Raw genomic sequence first — 25,966 nt, forward strand, 5'->3', positions numbered from 1 at the left:
CCATCTTTGAGCTGAGCCATGGCTTCTTCAACTTCCTGCATGGACGTGGGCTGGAGTAGTTTGTTATTGTGATCCGCAGTTATGATGCTAGGAATGTGCTGCGTGATGGCTCTGATTGCTTCATCCCTGTTGTCTATGGGTTCCGTTAGAATTTCCTTAAAATACCCTGTGAATTCCTTTTCCATGTCCTCATGTGCTTCAATTCTTTCACCTTGTTGATTGTTGATGAAGGTAATATTATTGTGCATTCGCCTTTGGATTGTGGTTTTGTGGAAGAATTTTGTGTTCTTCTCCCCCTCTTTTAGCCAATTGATTCTGGATTTTTGCCGCCAGAGAATTTCCTCTTGTTTCCGGCGCTCTTCAATTTGGTTCCAGAGTATCTGCTCCTGTTGTGCTTGTTCATCTGTTCTGCCTTCAAGAATGAGAGTTTGTTGAAGTACTTGCATTTGCTGTTCCAATTGTTGGCGCTTTGCCTGAATATTACCAAAATTTGTGCGATTCCAAACTTTGAGGACTTGTTTCAAGTTTTTCAATTTTTGTTGGAATTGATACATTTTGGCTCCCTCTGGCGGGATGTAAGATGCCCATGCATCGCTGACTACTTCCTTAAAATTGGTATTTGTGAACCAGAATGCTTCGAATCTGAAAGGTCTGTTGCAGCAGTTACCTGGCCTGGACCATTGTAGCAGAATTGGCCAATGATCAGATCCTCCTTGGGGGATAATGGAGGCATTGAAATCCCCTCCCAGGTGGATTGCATTATCCGAGAGAAGGAATCTATCAAGCCTGGAGGCAATATGGTGAATACCTCGACGCTTGTTAGTCCAAGTGAAAATTCCATTGGAGGTTGGAATGTCCATAAGTTGATTGGTTTGTATGAATTGTCTGAGGCCATCGCTGTCACTGTCGAGCCTGATTCTACCTCCTTGTTTCTCTTCCATGGATGTTATTATGTTGAAGTCGCCGCCGCCGATCCAAAGGGGGAATTGCCTATTTTCATTAAGGATAGAGATCGTTTCCAGCAGATCCAATTTTTGCTGTATTGTCTGAGGAAAATAAACATTTGTGAGATGCCCATGGATTTCGGTGCCTATGAGGTGGAAGGAGGCTTGAATAAGATGGAGGGTGGCATGGAAGTCATATAATGAGATAATCTGCGGGTTCCACAGAATGGCCAGACCGCCTGAGGCTCCAGAGGCGTCTACAGAAATAGAGCTACTTCCTGCCCAGACCTTGCCGCGAATTCTTTCAATAGCTTCAGTGCTGCTTTTTGTCTCTTGAAGAAAAACTATGGTTGGTTTTTCTTGTTGAATCAAGTTCTTGATCATTCTATGCTTTGAGGGGCTGTTGAGTCCTCTCACATTCCAGGATATTAACTTCATGTAAACTGAGGTTTAGGTTTATAGAACTTTGTCAACTTAGGGAATCGCCCCGATTCCATAAGTATTTCACCTATTATTATGGTTCTTTGAAGGTCTGTCTTTCTTCCTCTTTTCTTGGTTTCTTTGAGCACCTTTTTTCCGTCCCAGGGGCTGCCTCCTTGTATGCCAAGGCTTTTATTGTGCTGCACCTTGGTTAGGACTCCTTCCAGTTTGTCTATTTGCCAAGGGGAATTGAGTTGTATTTTCTCTGTTTGCATGTAGTTTCTAGTTTGAAGATGTCTAAACCATCTAAACTGACATCCACCTGATCTTCCTCCATGACTATAGAAGAACTCTGATCTTCCTCATCCGCTTCTTCATGGAGACTAAGAGCTAGAGTGGCATCTGTCTCCATGTCAATGTCTTGCTGTTTATTATCCGGCATAGATCTCTCTTGGGAGGAGGAGAAGGGACTAAGATCAGAAACCAATTTTCCTTTCTCCAGAGAAGGGTTAGGAGTGTGGTTTGATATAGCAGGGTCAGAGGACTGCAAGGGGGCTGAGGGGTTGTGGGAAGTTGAGGGCGAAGTGGTCTTAAATGGGGGGACAGAACTGGGTTGGTCTTGCATAACTTGCGAGGCAAGAACAGAGAATCTGTTCTGGGAGTCAGCTTTGAAGGCATTGTCCGAGACTGGCTGGCTTTTTTGGCATGCCTACGGTGGTTGGGAATTTTTATGAAACCTTCCGAGTCTTTGTCAGAGACAGCAGTAGCGGCTTTGGACTGTAAATTTAGAGGACAATCTGGGAAGAGGTGGCCATGCTCATGACACTTGCGACAGCGGAAGGGTATATGCTCATAATCTAAAGGTTGTGTCCATTCAAAGTCATCGTGAAAGAGACTTACCGAATCAGCTAAAGCTTTGGTCAGGTGCATCTGGACGCAGATCCTAGCATACGAGGTATATTTGCGGGTTTTTGTTTCAGCCGCAACTCTGATGAAGGTCCCCAGTTTGTTGCCTATATCAGCCAGCGTTTCTTCTTTCCAGTATTCCACTGGGAGGGAATACATCCTTATCCAGACCGGAGCCCAGCTGAAATCTTCTTTATCCGGGTTGAATCTTGGTTTCCATTCCGTGAGATAGAGACCTGAAGAGTTGAAGAAGTATGGTCCGCCTTCGAATATCCGCGCTTTGTCCTCCACACAGTGAAATATTGCTGTGAAAAAGCCTTTTGGACCCAGTTGCAGAGTAACTTGTCCTTTGGGCTTCCATTTTGATGCTATCCAACCTTGTAAGGCTTTTTCCGTAGGCCAAAAACCCAGAAACTTTCCTATTAGTGCATGATCCTGCATGTATTGGATCTCACCGTTGATGCGGTGGCTGGGCAGGTCGACCTTGATTCGTTCTGCAGCCTTTGGGATACAGGTGGCCGAGGTCGCCTTCGGCTGTGACGACGCAGCTTTGTTGTGTGTCTCTTTGTCTGTATTTTCCTCTTCTGTCGGGGCTGTGGATGTCGTTTCTTCATTTATCCTATGTCCTTCTTGCCCAGCGTCAGGGGCTGTGCCAGAGGGGTGCAGAGGCTGTGCATGCAGTTCTTTGTCAGTGATTGAGGTGTCCTTTGGAGGGGAGGCGGAGCTTTCCCCTCCTACCGCCATTGCCATTGCAGGCTACCAGCAGGAGTCTGGCGGCGGCGACAGTGTAAGCGGTCAGGGGCGGCTACTGGCTAGGGTTCGGTAGCGTTTGGCAGTTTGCTGCATCAGAGCGGTCGATCCTCTCCATCACTTAATGTTATGTTCGGGATTCATTTTCGCAATTACTTTATATTACATTATAAATATGAATTATTCATATTTTTAGATGTATTTAGTTATAGAAACTACAATTTGATTTAACATGAAAATTTTATCTATAATCTCTATATTGTACCTAGTTTTAGTCTATAGAAACATTTAATTTAATTTAAATATTAACTTTTTTTATATTTAAATTTACAAATTCACTATATTACTTTATAAATATCAATTTATTTTAATTTTTAGATTTACAACTTAATTAGGGATAAAACCTACAATTTAATTTAACAAGCAAACTTCCTTTATGATCTATTTGTTGCTCCTGATTCCAGTATACAAAAACTTACGTTTAATAGGCTGCCGTGCTTGTCAGCTACACCATTCTCCTGTCCCTTTCTTGTTTACTGTGATTTCTATCCTCCAGCAAAGTAAAATGCAACCACTAAATGGTATGGCGTCTACTTTTAACTTTGAGATTTTTTAATGCACTCGAAGGGACGTGGAAAGTATGTCTCATAAAATTTAACAGTATACTATGCACGTTCTATGTTTTTGTCTTTGGTATAAATAATATGTTCAATGTTTTCATTGTTCACTGAGTTTTATTGAACTAAAAAATATTAAAATAGTAAATTAGTAGTTAAATTTGCTGAGAAGAAATATTCAAGCATTTTCAAAATTTTAAATTTATTTATATTTTTTAAATAATAGTAAAATGTTAATTTTAATTATATATATATATATTATTTTATATATTTTAAATAATAATATAAATTTTAATTTTAATTTTAATTTTATATATATATATATAAACGTTTCTTCAAATAAATATATATATAAACATAAATATATATATAAAAGGTAGGTCATTAAGATGAAAAAGAGTAACAGCACGTCCTAGAACTAAGTTCATATCAATAGGTTTTTATATAAAATCTACGAACCTTAGTGGGGGCCCTTCTGGCGGGTTCAACCTATTTTAGACCCAAAAGCCATCACCTCAGCAAGCAAGGGCAAGGCGCAAAGTCGGCCGGCTAACGCAGACACTGAGACAGGTGAAGCTAAGACTGCTAAATCATATTATATATATATATATATATAAAATTAATGTTATTGAAAAAGTATAAATATAATTTTTAAAATTATTGGGGTGTTTTAAATTATAATAATTTTTTGTCATGTTGAGAAAAATAATTTGTTACTTTTTAGGAATGATTAGAGGTAATTAGGAAATGAATTTGAAGATTATGTAAAATGATGAAATTTACAAAAATGAATTAGATTTCTATATATATAATTTTTATTCATAGAAATTTTCTCTATGTGATTTTTGAGTTTTCCTATCTTTTGTATGTTATTGTTCATGCAAAATATAATACATGTTTAGTTAGTGCAATATTTGAGTACTTAAATGATCTAACTCTTGCTACAAAAAAGTGTAGAATCAAAGAGAAGAGAGTCTTCCTGAACATATCTGTGATTTACGGTCTTAATCTTACAATTTTTTTAAATTGTGAAAGTTAGTATATATTTAAAATTACAAGGCCTTCCCTAATGCAAACTAAAATGGTCTTAACATTATCAAACAACCTTATTTTTAGATTGTAGGTCTAAATTGTATATATAAATACTTTGTACACAACCCTATATGTGTATATGCTTTCCTAGACAAGGAATTGTCTAGTTTGTAGAAAAATAACATTATATATATATATCTATATATATATATATATATATATATATATATATATATATATATATATATATTCAATTGATTTTTTCCCATGAATTTTCATCCCAAGTCATCATGTTTGTGATCCCAAATGTGTCTCTCAAGCAACAATATCATTGTGCATGTAAGCCTCCCACTAGATAAAATATAACTTCAAAGTGTTCCCAATACTAAAAATGCATGCACATTCATAGTAGTAGGATTGTATTTGCAATCATATAGATACGAAATTTAATGCATGGCAAATAGTTGAGATGGGGTTGGAGGCAAGGGAGGAGGGAGGGACAGAAGGGGTAGCAAGATTGTATCTGAAATCCTATAGATACAAAATTTAATGCATAGGAAATAGTTGAGGTGGGGTTGAAGGCGAGGGAGGAGGGAGGGACAAAAGGGCCAAGGGGGAGGTGCAGGTAGAAAGAGAAAGAGAAAGAGGGAGAGTGGGATTTGAAGAGTAAGAGAGATATGGAAAGAGGGTGGGGAAGGGAGATGGAGTTTGATACTTGTTGGAAACATAGGAAGGAAGAGAGAGACTACTACAACCTTGGGTTAAAAATTCATTTAATAAAGTTAATAAAGGAAAAATAAGATGAAGTTCATGGGACACATATTCCAAGATGAATATTGGGAAATCATCCTAGTGTGGGTGTTCATTTGGTTTATTATAGCTAAGGGGAAATTGACAAAGGCTTTGAAAAGGCAAAGTGGCAATAAGTGGAATTTTCTTTATGAAAATAAAAGAAAGTAGGAGAAAAGGAAGGTAAAGATTCACTGGTTTCATGTGAGGGGAAAATTGAAGGAAAATAATGGAAAATGAAGAAATAGAAGCATTAATGATAAAAATGATTCTAAGGATCAATTCATAGCCTTTTTTCAGTTCAGTTTTGGAGTTAGTCTCAGAGAGGAGAAGAGCACCAAGAGAAGAAGGAAAGAAAGCAAGCAAAGGAAGGAAAAGGAAAGCAAAGAAAGGAGAAGGAAGACAAAGGAACCAATGATCAAGCAAGGAAAGGTTGGATCAGAAAGCTTCAATGGGAATACTTGTAGGCAATAGATTGCATGTATGATTTCTTAGCTACTTTTAACATGCATAACATATGCATATGTGTATTTTGGTTTCTTTGTTTTTGATGGCATGAATGTTGTTGGGTTTTGACTATGATTTTAGCCTTTCCTTGCCATTTCCCGATAGCCATGGTGTGAATGAATTCTTTCTCAGTTGAGATTTGGATTACTAGAAAGTTTTGGATCCAGGTAAGGTGGTCTCAAGAAAATGCCAAGAGTTGTGGGTGGAGATGGATTTCTCTGGGAAGCTCTCAATAGGTGGGTGCAAATAGGAAAATTCCCAAAGTGATGTTGAAGGAATTCTGAGGCATTCAAGATCGGTTTGGCTTTGTGATCTCAAGACGGTTTAGGTGAGATCACGGTATGGTGAGCGTGGAGATGATTTAGCCTATGGATTCCCTTGGTTGTTTATGGATTGGTTTATCCCATGTGATCCCACATTCATGCTTGGAATATGGTATGGGGTTGATTGGATAAAAGAAAGATTTAGTTCAGCTCAATCTATGGTTGGGTGGTATGTGGAAGTCCCCGACTTAATTGTATTTTTCATATGATTAATAAGAGCTAAGTTTCTCTTGAATTGATGAGTAATTATACTTGTTATTATGTTTCTTTAATGGTTGATCTATCATTTTTATCTATATGGTTATATGTTGGTTATAAGCATGGTTAATTGAAAGATCTAAGTATGGATATTATTACATTTCCATTAATGAATGTCTAGTTAATGAATGCACAACCTAATTGGTGATATGAGAGCTATTGGAGAAGGTATTGGCCCTTCTTGTTTAACCTCAAATAAGATTTCAAATCCTTATGTTCAAATATGCATTCATGACCTATAGGTTGCATGTTCATCATGTGTTCGATAGAATGCCAGTCCCAATTGGGAGGGGTCAGGTCAAGTCCTGGTTCAAGTTCTGGTTTATAAGCTTTGTTTCTATGACATTTGTCATTTATGGAAGTTTCACTAAGTTCTGGGTAGAGGCCTGAGTCCTGGCCCTAAGAAAGTGGCTTAGAATTTGGGGTTGCTAGCATAGAACTAACTGGAAAAGGCCACATTAGTTGGAAGGTAGGCCTATGGGAGAAATTGGAGGGTTACAGTTTCTTGGAGGCCTTGGAAAGGGTGAGACTAAGGATTCTATTTCAGTGAAACAAAGAGTTAAATCAAGGGTTGGACACTTGGAGGGGTTGGGTTGCTCCTAGAAATCATATGGCACCTAAGGAAGGCCAGTAATGTCTTAAGTTGTTGATTCCATTTTCCTAAGGTAATATAGGAGGTTGAGTCTTTTCATAGTGATCGTCAGCTCATGTTTACCTTTGGAAGGCCAATGAAAGTGGGTAAATGTGGGAGGAGGTGATTACAGGGCGGTATCAAAGCACAATTCAGCATTTGGATTGGATGGGTGGAATGTGTTTGTCATGCATGCATATAGGTTGTATATGTGATTGTTATGTATGCATGGTAGTGGTCGTTTTTACAGTTGTGTTGCCATGTAGGAGTTGATGATGTTTTTGTTGAGATGCTTTAGTCATGAATGCATGTCAGTTTTATATGCATTGTTATGCATGTAAGTATCTATGTGTTGTTATGCATGCATTGTCATGGTTATAGTTATGTGTGTATAGTAGGTCAAAAATGCATTGTGAGGTCATTGTATGTAGTATTTTTCATCATGATGTTGTTGATTGTTATGATGCTAATGTGTTGGCTAAGATAGATCAGGAGATACAGATCATCAAAGAGAGGTTGCAACACTAGATCTTGGGATAGGAGCAAATCATAATACTAGTTTGTATGTTGGCAATGCAGGTATGTTGGTTAATGGTTGTTATATACATTATGGTTGTATACATGTATGTCATTCTATTGTTGGTGTGGTTACATGTATGATATATGTTATTTGATTAGTGCGGTCATATGCACATCCGTCGAAGAGTCATGAAAGGTAGCAACTTGTTGTCATATGAATTGAAGTCATGTGCATGACAATCATGTTATTGTTATTATGGTCACATGCATGAGGATTATTGTCATGATGGTGCTTGTATCATAGTTAGTTCTTGATATTACCATGTATCATGCTTATCTGGACTGACTTGTGCAGATGTTATAGCCTCCCTTGAGATGCATTAAGGTATAAGTTTAGTTATGTCATCTAATTGGTGCTTGAATGTTTGATTATTTCGTTTATTTTTTGTTTGACTGTTTGTTGTCTATTATGTCATCTATTTTTTGTTTGAATTTTTGATTAGTGGCATGATATGAATATGTGTTTATAAGATTGCATGAAGGAATGATATTTTTTTAAGATGGTAGTACTAACACATATGTGTTGAGATAGTGTATATGTATTTAAGTGTAAGTGGGTGCTAGTTGTAGTATTATCACTAATGACTATGAGTTGATTATGACATGGTTGTTAGTCTTGGTAAAGGCTGATTTCAATTAATAGATATGATGTATTGATCTTTGGAATGTGTGACTGACATCTGTGAGCAATTGCAGGGTAACATGCTTGGTATTAGCATGACAAGGTAATAATTGATTGGCTTTTGTAACTAATAGTTGGCTGATGTGACAGTACATAGTAATACTTGATTATAGCAAGGTAGAAGCAAAAGAGAGGAATTGGGTGGGAATTAATTTGGCTATGTTTGGAAACCACAATTCCAAATGAATGAGTGCTTTCATGAATACAAGAAGTCTTCTTAACCCTAATCTTGTTTGACACTGTGAAGATATGTGTTATATTCATAAATATGTATTTGACAAGTATAATAGTTGGTTCCAGTTATGGCTGGATTCTTCAAGGATTTGGAGGCCCTTGAGAAATGGTATGGGTGTGTTCATTTACAAGGTGACATGATTAAAACAGTTAGATAAGGTATCCGATAAATATTTATATTTATTTATACACTGGCAGTTATGTGTTTGTGGAAGTATGATGCAGGGGATTGCATGGAAAAAGAGATTGTCGTGGAATCTTAAGGGAGGCTAGGGATATTTCCCTTGGAAGCATTGGAAACCATGGGGGGTTGATTCATGGTGTCTGTTGGAAGTCTTGTGATTTTTGTGCTTTATGATTTGTTTGTGTTTTCCTTACGATTTTTTTTGTGTCTAGTGCATCGCCATGCCAGTTTGTTTGTGGTATCATATTTTTCTTGAATTTTGATGGTTTTCTTCTTGTTTTTCCTTGTTCTTGCCTCTTATGTTTTGAGGGTCTTGGGAATTGGTTGAGAAATATGAAAGTTAATGGAGCTCACGGGGAGCTAGATGAAACCCAACAGGTAATGTAAGTCTGAGATGAAGACCATTGCATGTATAAGGGTAGTTGAAGGAAAGAGTATGACAGTTGGTTGGATTGGTTGGGTCCATTGGGATAAATGGGCGATGGTAGGACAATCATGAGAAAGGTAACTGAAAAGGTAAAGAAAATAAAATTGAGGTGACAGATGCCTTGGCTATGTTCGGAATTGTTGTTCTTAATATTGTGCATATTGTGCATGGATAAAGGGAGTTCTCTTAACCTAGACCTTATGATATTTGGTAATTATGTTGTGATCATGATTATGCTGATGACTATATATATGTTTACATGTATATATATGTATGTATGTCATTGTATGATAGGGTCGTCAAGGATCATGATTGTTTTATGCTAATGTTTATATGTATTTATGTTTATATGCATGTATGTATGTATGTATGTATGCGTGCCATTATATGACAGGGTTGTCAGGCATCACTCTTATGGAGGAATGATTTCTTATATAGGTGAATGGCATGAAGAGGTTACTGGTTTATGAGGAATCAAGTGGAAGCATAGTCTGACATATATATGAGGTCAGTATCATGTGGATATGAATTCATATTATGTGTTTATACAATGCCTATGTTTATGTTATGCATAGGTAATGTTGATGGATACGTCAACAGAATGAAAGCACTGGGATCTATGAAATGTTGGGACAAGCATGGATCGTGGAAAGGCACTGGAAACAAGGTTTCTTGGTAGAGACAATTTAGTCTCTGGATGTGTGGTACTATTGTTGTGTACATCTTGTACCTGTGATGTTGTGTACATGCGGTGTTGTGTAGACATGGTGTTGTCTAGATGTTGTTTATGTAATTTTGTGTACATATGGTGATATGTGCATGTTGTATGTGTGGTGTTGTGTACGTATGGTGTTGTGCTGATGTTGGATATGTGGTGCTATGTACATATGGTGGTGTGTGAAAAATTATACATGTGGTTTTGTGTGCATGTGGTGATGTGTACATGTTGTACATGGGGAGTTGTGTGCAAGTGGTGTTGTGTACATGTGGTGCATGTGGTGTTGTGTACATGTGGTGAAGTGTACACATTGTGCATGTGGTGTTGTGTACGCGTTATGAAGGTGGCCCTGTGTACATGTGGTATTGTGTACACATCGTACATATTGTGTTGTGTATATTTGGTATGGTGTTACAGGTATTATGTAGTCATTGTATCATGTTACATGTATTGTGTATTTGTTGTGTTATACTATGTGTACATATATGTATTGTGTTGTACACCAGTTGTAGGTGTAGGTGTCGTGTTGTACACCGGGTGTAGGTGTTTTTGTCATGTTGTACACTAAGTGTAGGTGTATGTGTTGTATTGTACACCAGGTGTAGGTGTATATGTTGTGATGTACACCGGGTGTAGGTGTGTGTGTGGTGTTGTACACTGGGTGTAGATATATGTGTGGTGTTGTACACCATGTGTAGGTGTATGTGTTGTGTTGTACACTATGTATGTGTATGTGTTGTACAGTGTGATGGGATAGGAAGGTATGGGATTGTTTGGGCCCTTGTTGCTATTGAGGGTTGAGTCTGTTTAGTCTATGGATGCCCTTGTTGTTGATATTGAGGGTTGAGGTTGTTTAGTCTTGGGATACCCTTGTTGATATTGAGGGTTGAGGCAGTTTAGTCTTGGTATACCCCTATTGCTGATATTGAAGGAGGAGGCAATTTAGTCTTTGGATTCCCTTGTTGCTTAAAAAGAAGTCAATGGGTGCTTGTCGAGTTTGGAAACCGATTTAGTGTGTGTACAGAAAGTATAAAGAACAAAGGCAGATACAAAGAATAATTTGAAATATAAGTATATTTCAATTTTTAATTATGCATGTGATCTATGAATTTGATTTATTATGGTTTCATTTTGAGCTAACTAGAGGTGATATGTTTATACATGGTAATTTGGTCAAAGAGATATTTTGACTTGTTGTGATAGGAAGTAAACATAATTTCAAGTGTACCTTGTTAATGTGCCACCAATGAGGTAAAATTTAAATTTATTTCAATTCCTTTTTAGTCTAATAGCAATTGTGTGCTTGGTGCAGGAAAGCATGGTTGAAAATGCCTGGTTTGGGTGGTTTCTTGAAACTGACTACAAGAATTAGCAATGATAAAAGGAATTGGAACATGCAATAGTATGCTTGTAAAGGATTTTAGGAGCAGGAAATTTGTGGGACACTAGTACCCAATAGTGTCCATCGATTTCCATGAGCATGCTATGAATGATATGATGGTTTTGAGACAGGGATATGCCTTGGATTTTTAACCTTTCGATGTGAGGAAACCTTACTAAGGGATGGATCGCTTGAGATAGGGGATGTCGGGGAACTTGGAAGGTGATGGAAGGGGGTGACAAAATTTCCTGAGGGACTGTGTAGTAGAGAAGGGAAGGTAGGGAATATATTGGTTTTGGTCATTAGCATTGCTAGATGGAATCATATGCACATTGGGAGTGTGCCCTAGAACAATGAGTTGGTAACTATTCACTGAAAGGACAAGTGGCGCGAGATCATAGCATTGGACATTGGATGCAAATTTGATTTTTACAGTGTATTTTTGACTTCCTAGGAAGGAGGTGAATCTTAGTATTACTTTGATGGTGGAAGTGTGAGCCTCTGAATTCCCTTGTTGTGGATGTAGGCATCGTATACTTTTATTTGTTGGTTGAGAAAATGTGCATATGTATATATGTGTATATTATTATAAATACTATATCAAGATGGATTTATAAAGCTCCATAGACAGTACGGTTATTTTTTGGTTGAAGAAAATGTACATAATTATGTGGTTGTTATTGTAAATATCATAATGAGTTGTGTTATAAAGCTCTAGTAAACTGTATGATTGTCATATCGTTAGAAATGGTCATTGTAAATACTCAATGAGATGTGTTATAAATCTCCATAGGCAATATGTTATTGTTTTTAGTGGTTGCTAGCTTATAGGTGCCATTAAGGGGGAGGGGTTTATAATAGCCCTAGGTTAGAAATCCATCTAATAAAGTTAATAAAGGCAATATAAGACCAAGATCATGGGACACATATTCCAAGATGAATTTATTAATTTATGAAAATAAAGTAAATTAGGAGAAAAGGAAGGTGAAGAGTCACAAGTTGCATGTGAGGAGGAAATTGAAGGAAAATGATGGAAAATGAAGAAATTATAGCCATCAATGATAAAAAGGATAATGAGGACTAGTTCATAGCCTTTTGTCAATTCATTTTTGGAGTTAGTCTGAGAGAGGAGAAGAGCACCAAGAGGACAAGGAAAGAAAGTAAGCAAAGGAATGATAAGGAAAGCAAAGGAAGGACAAGGAAGGTAAAAGAAGCAGGGATCAAAAAAGGAAAGGTTGGATTAGATAGCTTCGATAGGAATACTTGTAGGTAATAGATTGAATGTATGATTTCCTAGGTGGTTTTGGCATGCATGGAATATGCATGTGTATTTTGGTTTCTTTATTGTCGGTGGCATGGATTTTTTCAGGTTTTGAGAGTGGTTTTAGCCTTCCCTTGCCATTTCCAGATAACCATAGTGTGAATAGATTCTGTCTTGGTTGAGCTTTGGATTGCTGAAATATTTTGGATCTAGATGAGGTGGTCTTAGGAAAGTCCCAAGGGTTCGAGGTGGAGATGTTTTTCTCAAGGAAGCCCTCAACAAGTGGGTGGAGACAAGAAAATACCTCAAGGGATGGTGAAGGAATTCTTAGGCATCCAATCTTAGTTTGGTTTTGTGATCTCAGGATTGGTTTAGGTGAGATCATGGTACAGTAAGGGTAGAGGTGGTTTAGCCTCTGGATTCCCCTAGTTGTTTATGGATTGGTTTATCCCATGAGATCCCACATTCATGCTTGAAATATGGCACAAGGGTAATTGGCTGAAAGAAAGATTTTTTTCAACTCAATCTATGGTCAAGTGGTATGTGGAAGTCCCTAACTTGGTTGAATTTTACATATGATTAATAAAAGATAATTTTCTCTCATCTTAATGAGTAATTATACTTGTTATTATTTGGCTTTAATGGATGATCTATCATTGTTATCTATCTGGTTATATGCTGATTATAAGCATGGTTAATTTATAGATCTAAGTATGGCTCTTATTACTTTTCCATTAATGAATGTTTGGTTAATGAATGCATGACCTAATTCGTTATATGAAAACTATTATGAGAAGGCATTGGTCCTTCTTATTTAACCTCAGATAAGTTTCCAGATCCTTATGTTCATATTTGTATTCATGACCTGTAGGTTGCATGTTCATCATATGTTTGACGGAATATCAGTCCCAGTTGGGAGGGGTCAATTCATGTCCCAGTTCAAGTTTTGGTTTATAAGCTTTGTTTCTATGTAATTTATCATTTCTAGAAGTTGAACTGAGTTCAAAGTAGAGGCCTGAGTCCTAGCCCTAAAAAAGTGGCTTAGAATTCGAGTTCATTGGCATTGAAATGACTGGAAAAGTCCACAGTCATTGGCAGGCAGGCCTATGGGAGTGACTAGAGGGTTACAGTTGCTTGGAGGCCTTGGAAACGGAGTGATTAAGGCTCTAGTTCATTGAAATAGAGAGTTATCTCAGGGGTTGGAAAACTGGAGGGGTTGGGTTTCTCTTGGAGATCTTATGGAACCTAAGGAAGGTTAGTAAAGTCTTAAGTTGTTGACTCCATTTCCTTAAGGTCATATAGGAGGTTGATATTATCATAGTGACCCTCAGCTCATGTTTACCCCAGGAAGACCAGTGAAAGTGGGTAAATGTGGGAGGAGATGGTTTTAGAGACAAAGATGGAGGGAGGATATTATGAAGCAAGGACTTACGGGGAGAGAGGGAGGAGACAAAAATAAGATTTGTGGGGGGGGGCGAGAGAGAGAGAGAGAGAGAGAGAGAGAGAGAGAGAGAGAGAGAGAGAGAGAGACAGAGAGAGAGAGGAGAGGGAAGAGAGAGGAAGAGTAAGAGACTTTGAGAGAGATATATAACAATAGAGGGAAAAATACAAAGATAGAGCTAGAGAGAGAGAGACAAAGAGACAGTATAAAGGGGTTGGGAGGGGGAGAGAGAGAGAGAGAGAGAGAGAGAGAGAGAGAGAGAGAGAGAGAGAGTTGGAGGGGAGTTATTATGAAGCACAAACTAAGGGAAGGATAGAAAAATAAATGAAGGGGGAGGTACAATGTGGGAGAGAGGGGGGGGGGGGGGGGGGTTTGATGGGGGGGAGAGAATTAGAGAGGCAGGGAGGAGAGAAAAGGGTAGGAGGAGGTAGATAGAGATATTGCTTTATGGAAAAGACAAAATGAGGAGAAAAGAGATATATAGAGAGAGAGGGAAAGAGAGAGTGTGTGTGAAGGGGGGAGAGAGATGAATATAGATACAAATTTTGAGGTGGTACATGGAGAGAGGGAGGGGACAAGAGAGATATAAAAAGAGACAATGGGGGGAGAGAGGCCTAGGAGATAAAATAGATTTGTTGTGGTAAAGGGGGAGAGGGTGAGATAGAAGAAGGTATACACACACACATAGGAGGGGTTTAAGAGAGAGGGGGGAGAAATAAAGATGAAGAGAGATAAATTTGAAGGGTGTTTTCTTGAAGGAGTGAGGGAGGGATACATTAAGAGAGGAAGGGGGAGAGAGTGGGGTGTGCTAGTTAGGAGGGAAGGGGGAGAGAGTGGGGTGTGCTAATTAGGAGGGAAGGGGGAGAGAGTGAGGTGTGATAGTTAGCAGGGAAGGGGGAGAGAGTGGGGTGTGCTAGTTAGGAGGGAAGGGGGGGAGAGTGAGGTGTGATAGTTAGTAGGGAAGGGGGAGAGAGTGGGGTGTGCTAGTTAGGAGGGAAGGAGAGAGAGAGTGGGTAATTGAGATAAAGAGTTGAATAAGGAGTTAAGGATGGAGAAAGAGAAAAACAAGAGTAGGTATAGAGATGGATGAACACACACACACACACACACAGAGTTATGGGGGAGAAAGGAAAAGAGATAGCAAGTGAGTGAGGGAGAGAGTGAGAGAAGGAAATAGGGAGGGAGATAGAGATAGAGATTGAGGGGGGAGTGATAACGATAGAGAAAAATATAGGATGGCGATAGATATTATAGTGGGGAGAGAAAGAAATATAAGAAAGAGGGGGAGGAGAGGGAGATAAATATGGAGCTAGGAGAAAGATAAAGGGAGATAGAGTGGGAAGAAGACACACACACATATCTATCTATCTATCTATCTATATATATATATATATATATATATATAGAGAGAGAGAGAGAGAGAGAGAGAGAGAGAGAGAGAGAGAGAGAGAGAGAGATAAGGGAAGAGGGAGGGATATGGGGATAGAGCTAAAGGGGGAGATAGGGGGAAAGAGTGAGGGAAGAAGAGAGTGATAGATATGGAAGAATAGATAGATATGTCAAAAGAGAGTGTATGTCATGGAGAGAGATATATATAGGGAGATTTAGAGAGTGATGAAGAGAAGAGAGAGGGATGGAGGAGGGAGATAAGGAGCTAAAGAGAAAGGGAGAAAAGAAGGGTGAGGGGGGAAGAGGCAAGGGAGGGGGGGCAGAGAGATAAATAGTGAGGAAGAGAGAGAGAGAGAGAGAGAGAGAGAGAGAGAGAGAGAGAGAGAGAGAGAACGAATTATAAATGGAAGTAGAGAGAGTTTGATGGGGGAGAGAAAGAGAGGGATATAAGGAGACATGGAGGGAGGAGAACAAATATGATGGGAGGGAGATTAAGAGAGGAGGTATGGAGGGAGATAGAGGAAAATTTGAAGGGTGGAGAGAGACAAGGAGAGATATATAGAAGTGACATAGTGTGTGTGTGTGTGTATGTGTGTGTGTGAGAGAGAGAGAGAGAGAGAGAGAGAGAGAGAGAGAGAGAGAGAGAGAGCAAAGAAACTATAAATGGAAGTAGAGAGAGTTTTATGGGGGAGAGAAGGAAAGGAAGATAATGAGAGATTGAGGGAGGAGAAACAATATGATGGGAGGGAGATTAAGAGAGGAGGTATGGAGGGAGATAGAGGAAAATTTGAAGAGTGGAGAGAGACAGGGAGAGATATGTAGAGAAGAAGTGACAAAGTGTGTGTGTGTGTGTGAATGAGAGAGAAAATGTATGTGTGTGTGTGTGATGGGGGAAGAGAGAAAGAGTGATGGAATGACACAGCGAGAGAGGGAGGGAGACAAAGAAATATATGGAAGTGGGAGAGAGAGAAAGAGAGAAGGAAGAAGGAGTAACATTAGAAGACACGGGTAACAAGTATTTTCACAAAAGCACACACATGTTCCTAAATGTTTGTGTTGTCTTGCCAAGGTTTAGGAAAACATCAGAAGGTGAGAGTGGTAGGTAAGTAAGGCATTTATAGTTTTGGGAATTAGTCGTAATACTACACATTTGTTTCGAGTGATGTATGTGCATTCATGAGAATTCATGCATACGTTTTTCCACCAGTCATCTTCTCTAGCGCACATGTATGCCACTCACCCAACACTCAAATTAAAATATAGATAACAAGCATAGAAGAGTAGACTATGTAAATACATGGTATTATTCTTTGCATAGTTAATGGAAATAAGATCTTATTCCACTTGTTTTATTGGAAATCAAGTTTTTGTCTTATGTATAATTAGAAGGAATTTTGAATAATTTGAGTACAATTATTGTCTTGCCAAAGATTTAGAAAATAAATTTGATCTTCCAATGTAATTAGAAGACAATTTTTATCATGCTGTAAAATTGGATGACAACTTTGTAAGAATAGGAAATGATATTTTTCTTCTTGCGTAATTGTATGATTTTAATAATTGGAATACAATTTATATATTTATTGGTTATTGGAATATTATTTTTATCTCCTTGTAAGCGCAATCCATTTAAACATGGGGAATAATTGTAGTTAGAAAATAAACAAATCATTTAAAAGACAAATCATAGAAAATTGCATTGAAGCAAGAGAAAAGGAAAAGGTAGGTCTGGAAAAATATATACTATTAGAATAGGAGAATCCAACTTGTAGAAAAATATATGAACCTCCAAGGATTATTACATCAAAGAAAATTATTATAGATGATCAGACAATGGTGTATTTTCTTGGTGCTAAATGTAGTATGGGTGAAACTAGACAGAGGATTAGTGCAAAACCTCCTGATGAAGAAGCTTCTATGGTGTAACCTCTTGTTCAACAATGTGAAATTTCATAAACCACCCCTGAGCATGTCCAATCCCCTTCCAAGAATGTAATTTGACAATAGATAGGTCAAGAGTATGAGAATATGTTCCCATCACCCCTACCTACAATGTAATTCCATAATAGAAATGTTAAGAGTGCCAAAATATAGGTCCATCATCCCTACCTACATTGGACAATGTGTAACGAAGTACTACTAAATGACGTAGCTGGATAAAAGTGGTTTATTGTTTCTTAAAGGTAAGCTAGTTGATCAAACTATGTTTTACCAATTGCTAAAAAATTATGGAAGAATACTTTGAATCAAATTCTAATACAACTATATGTCTATTTTTGTTATCTTTGTTAAATCTAGGAGTTTAACTATTGATAGAGGAATTCTAGGAGTTAAGTTAGTTTAAACAATAGAAAAAAATAATTATATCGTTAGAAAACTTGTGGATTATTTTCATAAAATTGGTAAGACAACTCAATCCCAAGACAATAATGCAGCTTGTTATGTCTTGTCACAATCAATTAATAGCAAAATCACAAGGAAATGTAATTTGCAAAATCACACATCCAATATCATTAAATACAATGTCAAAATCCTTCAAAAGTATTCTCTTATATGGCATTTCCTTGAAACATGTGGCTAAACATATTTGTGGGATTTCACTTGTAGGCTACCTCATTATGATGTGAAGTTAATTAGCCTAGTTGAAGGAAAATACAAAATTTATGGCATGAGAACATTGGAAATTATTCTAACCAAAAAGATGTAATAAAATTAAGAATGGGTTATAGGGATCGTAATCCCCACATTAAGCACTTCCCCGACATGGTACAAAATAAATTTTATTGGAGATTTAGAAATGCATATTTTTCACTTAAATTGGGCCAATAATCATTCATGAAATGCAAGCCTTGATATGTTACAATAAACACAACCAATAACATATGTTGTTTCCAAAACCACATTAAATAATCTTACTATTATGACACATATCTATACATTTTTTATGTATTACATAACACCTTGATTGAAATATGTGTTACCAATCCTATAAAATTATGGAAGAATACTTTGAATTTAAGTATAGTACAAACAAATGTAAATATTTGTAATCTTTGTTAAATCTAGGAGTTTAACTATAATTAGAAGAATTCTAAGCATTAAAATAGTTCAAACTATAGAAACAAGTAATTAGGTCATTAGAAACCTTGTGGATTTTTTTTCATAACATTGGTAAGACAACTCAATCCCATGACCATAATGCAACTTGTTATGTCTTGTGACAATCAATTATTAGCAAGATCATAAGGAAATTCTATTTTCTAAAATAGGCACCCCATACCATTAAATTCAATATCAAAATCCTTTGAAATTATTCTATTATATGATATTTCCTTGAAATAGATGGCCTAATAGTTTTGTGGGCCTTCACTAGTAGGATACTTGATTGTAATATGAAGTTAATTGGAGTAGTTGAAGGATTAGTACAAAATTTATGGCATGAGGACATTAGAGCTTCTTCTAACCAAAAAGATGTAATAAAATTAAGAATGGGTTCTATGAATCGTTAGCCCCGCATTAAACACTTCCTTGACATGAAACAAACATAATTGTATAAGATTCATAATGTTGGGTCCCTATAATACTAGTGATTACCCCATTACTATTGTAGTTATACCCCTTATTAATATTGTTGTGCCCCTATTGCCCCCATATTGTTATTACTGTGCCCCATAGAATCCCTCTATTGTTATTTTTGTGGCTTTATATCATTACTGTTAGGTTGGCTGGGTTATATTGTGACTCCTTAGACTCCTATATATAGAAAGGAGGTTTTGTCATTTGAATCATCCAAGAATTGTTCATTTATGTAATGTAAAGGAGGTTGCCCCCTCGAAGAGGCTGAATTCTAAGGCGTTGATCTATCTTTTCTATCTTTTCTTGAGTTGGTTTCATAACATTTGGTATCAGAGCTTTGGGATTCTAGGGTTTCGCTGCTCCAAATAGGTCATTGTGGAGTTTTTGCTATAATTTTTGTTCTGCGACGTTTCAGAAGCTAAAAAAAACCCATTTGAGAAGACATCTGGCTGAATCTTGGGTCCGAATTTCAGAGATTTTTTCGCTATATTTGCAGAGATATGATCTGAGGAAGTTGGTCTTTTTGCAGACTCCTGAATTACATTCCAAACAGGTGACCTGGGGAAAATCATCATAAATTTTTCCCTGAGCATTGGATTGAAATTTTGTAAGAAGGTGCAGAAATAGGACATACTGTAGTTTCTTGTATATATTTTTTAGAGCCAAAGGATGAAACAGTGACTCGTGGCACGTCATACAAGTTAGATCTACTGAACTAGTCTATAATCAGGTCATTGTGGGAGATTTCGCATAACCCTTCCTTGGAGAATCCAAATTGGATCAGACTGGTGGCATTGGAAAGAGGACACAGAGGGCTACCACGGGTTGCAATTTCAGAATTGGATGATCTGAAAATACAGAGATACATCAGAGGCAATATCAAGCTCCTACAAAGTGAAAAAAAAGGTGTGTAGATTCTTTTAAATTTTTTGCTTAAGAGTGGTTTGAAAATTTATTTTAAAGGAATTCAAAGGGCTAGTAGAGAATTATTATTGATAACTGATGCCCTGAGGAAAGAAAATGCAAACACCTAGTAAGGAAACTGAAAGCTCTAGCATGACTCATGAAGAAGAAGAAGAAATGCTATATGCTATATCAAAATTACAAGAACAAGTGCAACAAGTGTCACTTGCACAAAAAGCAACAGAATCTAAGATGGATGGTTTAAGGAAAGATGTAGAAGCTAAGATGGATGGTTTAAATAAAGGTTTAGAAGCTAAGATGGATTGTTTAAAGAAAGGCGTAGAAGCTAAGATGGATGGCATGGAAGCTAAGGTGAATGGCATGGACGCTAAAATTGATGGCATGGATGATAAGATGGAAGAATTGAAGATAAATATGAATAAGTTGCTATAAGAAATGGTCACTAATGGTGAAAGGGTACTAAAGGAAACTCATGATGAGAACAAAAGAAATGTTAATCATGATTCCATAGACTCTAATGTTGGATCGAAGACTCGCCATATTCCAAAAATTGATATGAGGAAGTTTGATGGCAAGGATTCCGCCACATGGATATTACATATGGAGCAATTCTTCGATCTCAATAATGTGCAAAACACACAAAAGGTACGTATGGAAACTTTATATTTAGAACCAAATCAGTTTGTATGGTATCAATGGCTTTGCTCTCGTAAACAATTTATCACTTGGGCAATTTTTACAGAAGAATTGATAGCACATTATGAGGATACAAAAAGCAACACTTTTTTTAGCCAATTGATAAGTCTCAAACAAAAGGGTTCAATAATGGAGCACATTGAGGAGTTCCAAAAATTGAACATAAGGGTAAAAGATATTCCAGAGGAGCATAGGATTGATGTGTTCATAGGGTCTTTAAAGGATAATATCCAACGTGATGTTCGCCTTTGGGAACCCGATTCATTAGAGAAGGAATTCATGTTAGCAAGAAAAATGGAAAGCAAAATTATGAAAACCAGGAAGCATACCACTCACAACTATAAAGACAGAAGTGTTGTTGCCCCTAGTCTTCCACAACCTATAAGGTTGACACCACAAAAATTGGAAGAAAAAAGAGCAAAAGGGCTTTGTTACAGTTGTGATAGCAAATACACTAAAGGTCATAAGTGTGCTGAGAAGAAATTATTCTCCATAGATTGTGAAGAGGAAGAAGAAAAGGAGCAAGAAAGGTCAAAAGAAGAGGATATACTCCAGGAACAAAGCCTAGATGAAGAACAAATAAATCCGACCACATCTTGTAATGCATTGGTAGGAATTACCACTCCTCAAACCATCAAGATAGAAGGACAAATCAAGAAGAAAAAGGTAATAGCGTTGATTAATTCAGGAAGCACCCACAATTTTATTCATTGTAAGGTAGAAAAAGAATTGAATTGCTTCCTATATTCAACTCCAGAGTGTCAAGTGATGATTGCAAATGGAGGAACAATAAATTGCTCTGGAAAGTGCCATAATATCAAGCTATCCATGGGAGAATATGTATTGACTAGCCCAATGCTTTCCATTCCAATGGGAGGTGCTAATGTTGTACTAGGAGTCCAATGGCTACAATCCTTGGGTACAATAGCTTTTAATTTTCAAGAACTTTTCATCAAATTTTCTACAGAAGGAAAGGAAGTTGAATTAAGGGGTATTGCAGGGAAACCAGGAAAGATAATCAACTCTAATGGTATGACAAAGCTTCTAAAAAAGGAGCAAAGAGGTGTAATTGCACAATTATGTTCGCTAGATGTTTCCACATCGGAATCATCTATTTCTCCAGATCTCCAAAATGTCCTGGACAATCATTCCAAGGTATTTGATACTCCCAAAGGTCTCCCACCGATGCGTGATCATGATCATGCTATTCATCTGATTCCAGGAAGTGTTCCTCCAAACATGAGGCCCTACAGATATCCCTATGTCCAAAAGAGTGAAATTGAACGTATGGTTGCAGAAATGCTAGAGGCTGGTATAATTCAACCGAGTCAAAGTTATTTCTCTGCTCCAGTAGTATTGGTGCACAAGAAGGATGGATCATGGCGCATGTGTCCGGATTATAGGGAGCTCAACAAGCTCACTATTAAAGATAAGTTCCCCACTCTTGTCATTGATGAATTACTGGATGAATTTCATGGATCAATTTACTTCACCAAGTTGGATCTTCATTCAGGATATCATCAAATCAGAATGAAAACTGAAGACATTCCGAAAAAAAGCATTTAGAACTCATGAGGGTCATGAATTTTTGGTCATGCTTTTTGGCCTTACCAATGCACCTTCAACATTTCAAGGTTTGATGAATTCAATTTTCAAACCATTCCTTAGAAAATTTGTGTTAGTATTTTTTGATGATATACTAATCTACAACAAGTCTTGGAAGGATCATGTTGAACATGTTGACAGGGTGCTACAACTATTGGAGGAGAAATAATTATATGCAAAAAGATCCAAATGTTTCTTTGGAGTCCAGGAGGTGGAATATCTAGGTCATATTGTATCTCATGAAGGAGTTAAGGTAGACCCTAGCAAAATTAAAGCCATTAAGGAATGGAAAATCCCCACATCCATAAAGCATCTGCGAGGATTTCTCGGGTTGACAGGGTATTATCGCAAGTTTGTTAAGAATTATGGGAGAATAACAGCACCTCTAACAACATTATTGAAGAAAGATGCATTTTCATGGACTCTGGAAGCAACAAAGGCCTTTGAACATCTTAAAGATGCAATGTGCCAAGCACCGGTCTTAGCTACACCAGACTTCACAAAAACCTTTATTGTGGAATGTGATGCTTCAAGAAATGGAATTGGTCAAGATGAAAGACCCATTGCTTTTGAAAGTCATCCAATCAAGGAAAAGTTTTTAAGCAAAGCTATTTATGAGAAGGAAATGTTGGCGATACTCCATGCACTTAAGAAATGGCGACCCTACCTAATGGGAAGACACTTCAAGGTAAAAACGGATCATGATAGCCTTAAATACTTTTTAGAACAAAGATTATCCTCTGAAGAGCAACAAAAGTGGGTCACAAAGATGTTGGGTTATGACTTTGAAATCATCTACAAAAAAGGGAAGCAAAATGTGGTGGCAGATGCACTCTCAAGAAAGGATGAGGATGTGGAAGCATTGTTGTGTGCCATTTCTATTATCCAACCAGATTGGATAAACGAAGCAAGGGAGGAATGGAAGAATGACGAAGAAGTGTGGGCACTTATTCGAAAGTTACAACAAGATTCTAGTATGTCTGATACATTTAGCTAGCAAAATGATTCGTTATGGTACAAAGATCACTTATACCTCTGTAAGAATTCCCAGCTAAAACAAAAGATTCTTATGGAATTGCACACTTCTCCCTTAGGAGGGCACTCAGGATTTTTAAAAACTTACCACAGGGTTAAGAAGGAATTTTTTTGGGATGGCCTTAAATCAGATATTCAAAAGTTTGTGGCGGAATGTTTGGTTTGCCAACAAAATAAAGTTGAAACAATTAAGACAACGGGTCTATTACAACCTTTATCCATTCCAAGCCAACGTTGGGAGGAGGTTTCAATGGATTTTATCACAGGTTTACCCAAGTATGAGGGAAAGAGTGTCATCATGGTGGTAGTTGACAGACTTGCCAAGTATGCACACTTTTGTGCATTATCACATCCATTTAAAGCCAGTACAATTTCTACTGCATTTATGGAAACAATTCAAAAGCTATATGGAAACCCAAAGATTATTGTAAGTGACAAAGATCCCATTTTCACTGGAAATTTTTGGACATAATTATTATCTTGTCTTGGTACTCAGTTAGCTCATAGCTCATCTTATCATCCTCAATCTGATGGTTAAACTGAGATAGTAAACAAATGTTTGGAAGGATATCTTCGTTTCTTTGTATCTGATAAACAGACACAATGGGTCAAATGGTTGCCTCTGGCTGAATGGTGGTATAACACTTCCTTCGATATAGCAACAAAAATGACCCCATTTATGGCACTTTATGGGTATCAACCACCATCCATCACATCATATTCAAGAGAAAATTCTAAGGTTCAGGCAGTGGAACATCACATCGAACATCAACAACAAGTCCTCCAACTCTTAAAGGATAACCTCATGTTGGCACATAATAGAATGAAACAACAGGCATATCAACATCGCAGTGAAAGAAGTTTTGATGTAGGTGATTGGGTATTCCTACGGCTACAACCATATAAGAAAATGTCCCTCAAGCAAGCTAAGAAGGATAATAAATTATCACCAAAGTATTATGGTCCGTACAAGGTGTTTCAAAAGATTGGTACTATGGCATACAAATTGGAGCTTCCTACAGCTTCTCGATTGCACCCAGTTTTCCATGTTTCATGTTTAAAGAAGGTTATAGGCGACAAACTCCCAGTTCAAATAATATTTCTAGAACTTGATGAGGAAGGAAAAATTATATTGGAACAGGAAGCAGTCACAGAAACAAGAACTCGACAGCTACGAAATCGATCAATTTCAGAGTATCTTATCAAGTGGAAGAACTTATCCGCTGAAGATTCCACATTGGAGGATGAGCATTTTATGCAGAAGTATCCAGAACTACTCAAGCATTGAGGACAACACTTTTTTGAAGGATAGGGGCATGTTTGGTCCCTATAATACTACTGATTACCCCATTACTATTGTATTTATACCCCTTATTAATATTGTTGTGCCCCTATTGCCCCCATATTGTTATTATTGTGCCCCATAGAATCCCTCTATTGTTATTTTTGTGGCTTTATATTATTACTGTTAGGTCGGCTAGGTTATATTGTGACTCCTTAGACTCCTATATATAGAAAGGAGGTTTTGTCATTTGAATCATCCAAGAATTGTTCATTTATGTAATGTAAAGGAGGTTTCCCCCTCGAAGAGGCTGAATTCTAAGGCGTTGATCTATCTTTTCTATCTTTTCTTGAGCTGGTTTTATAACACATAAATACATATTTTGTAGTTAACTAAGGCCAATGATCATTCAAGAAATGAAACCCTTGATATGGTAGAATAAACACAACTACTAATGCACATTGTTGTCAAAACCACATTAAATACTCTTATTATTATGACACATATTTATATATCTTTTATGTGTATCATAACACCCTTGTCCAAGAATGCTTAGCTATATTTCCATCAACATCATCTAGAGACGCCATTCATAATATCCTACGTACAAGGCTAGATGGCTGTGCATTTTATTGAAAAGTTTTCTCAGACGGGACATCCCTTAGTTTTGATGGAATGACATTACTAAGAGTGTGCATAGACTTAAGAAATAAGTATTTGGGGAGGAAGGAGGTTAACCTAGAAAATCGTATAACCCTATTTTCCACTCCATTATAGTGAGACAAACCCTAGTTCAACTTACCTTGGTTGCATGCTTGAATGATATTTGTTTCACCCTTTTTTTTGCTCATTTAGACAACCCATATCTCCTTGTCTCATATTTTAATGTGTACTAATGCTCCTTGCTAGTTCACAACATGTCAGGTTTCCCCTGAAACTAAAAATGACGCCTTATTTGATGGAGTAATGGAGCCTTAAAATTCCATATTTTGGCCTTTCCAAGATGATTAGATTGAGCTAGGATGTCTTGAGTTCGATTGGGGTCAATTATTGAGGAATTTTCCTAAATTCTCTCAGCCCTAATTTTCTAGGTAGATCCTTCCATGTTTAGAAAAATCCTATATAATAGGACCATTTAAGGGGTGTAAGGGGAGGAGAAAAGATGATAGTGGATTGTTATGTTGGAGGATTGTTGCTAGGATATCCTTCCATGCTTCATAGATGAGCCAAGTCTCTATATGAGTTAAGGAAGTAGCAAGATAAATGGATTGGAGAGGAATAACCAATAACAAAGCTATAATTTTTTCATTGTATTATTGACTTATATAGATTATTGATCTATTTTTCCCTCTCTATATGTTGTATCACATGATAT

At 37.3% G+C, this 25,966-nt stretch overlaps 1 protein-coding gene across 1 annotated transcript; it reads right to left on the reverse strand.

Moving 5' to 3' along the window:
• Positions 1 to 301: 301 nt before the first annotated feature.
• On the reverse strand, positions 302 to 1,382 carry LOC149264181 (uncharacterized). Its single transcript, XM_089396721.1, has 2 exons — positions 553 to 1,382; positions 302 to 449 (listed from the first exon to the last, which is right to left on the reverse strand). The coding sequence occupies exons 1-2, from the start codon at positions 1,380 to 1,382 to the stop codon at positions 302 to 304; spliced, it is 978 nt and encodes a 325-aa protein (XP_089252847.1).
• Positions 1,383 to 25,966: the final 24,584 nt, after the last annotated feature.

Source organism: Pinus tabuliformis, chromosome 6 (genome assembly GCF_031772625.1).
Source record: "Pinus tabuliformis cultivar Carrire ecotype Pingquan chromosome 6, CPIR1, whole genome shotgun sequence".
Lineage (NCBI taxonomy): Eukaryota > Viridiplantae > Streptophyta > Pinopsida > Pinales > Pinaceae > Pinus > Pinus tabuliformis.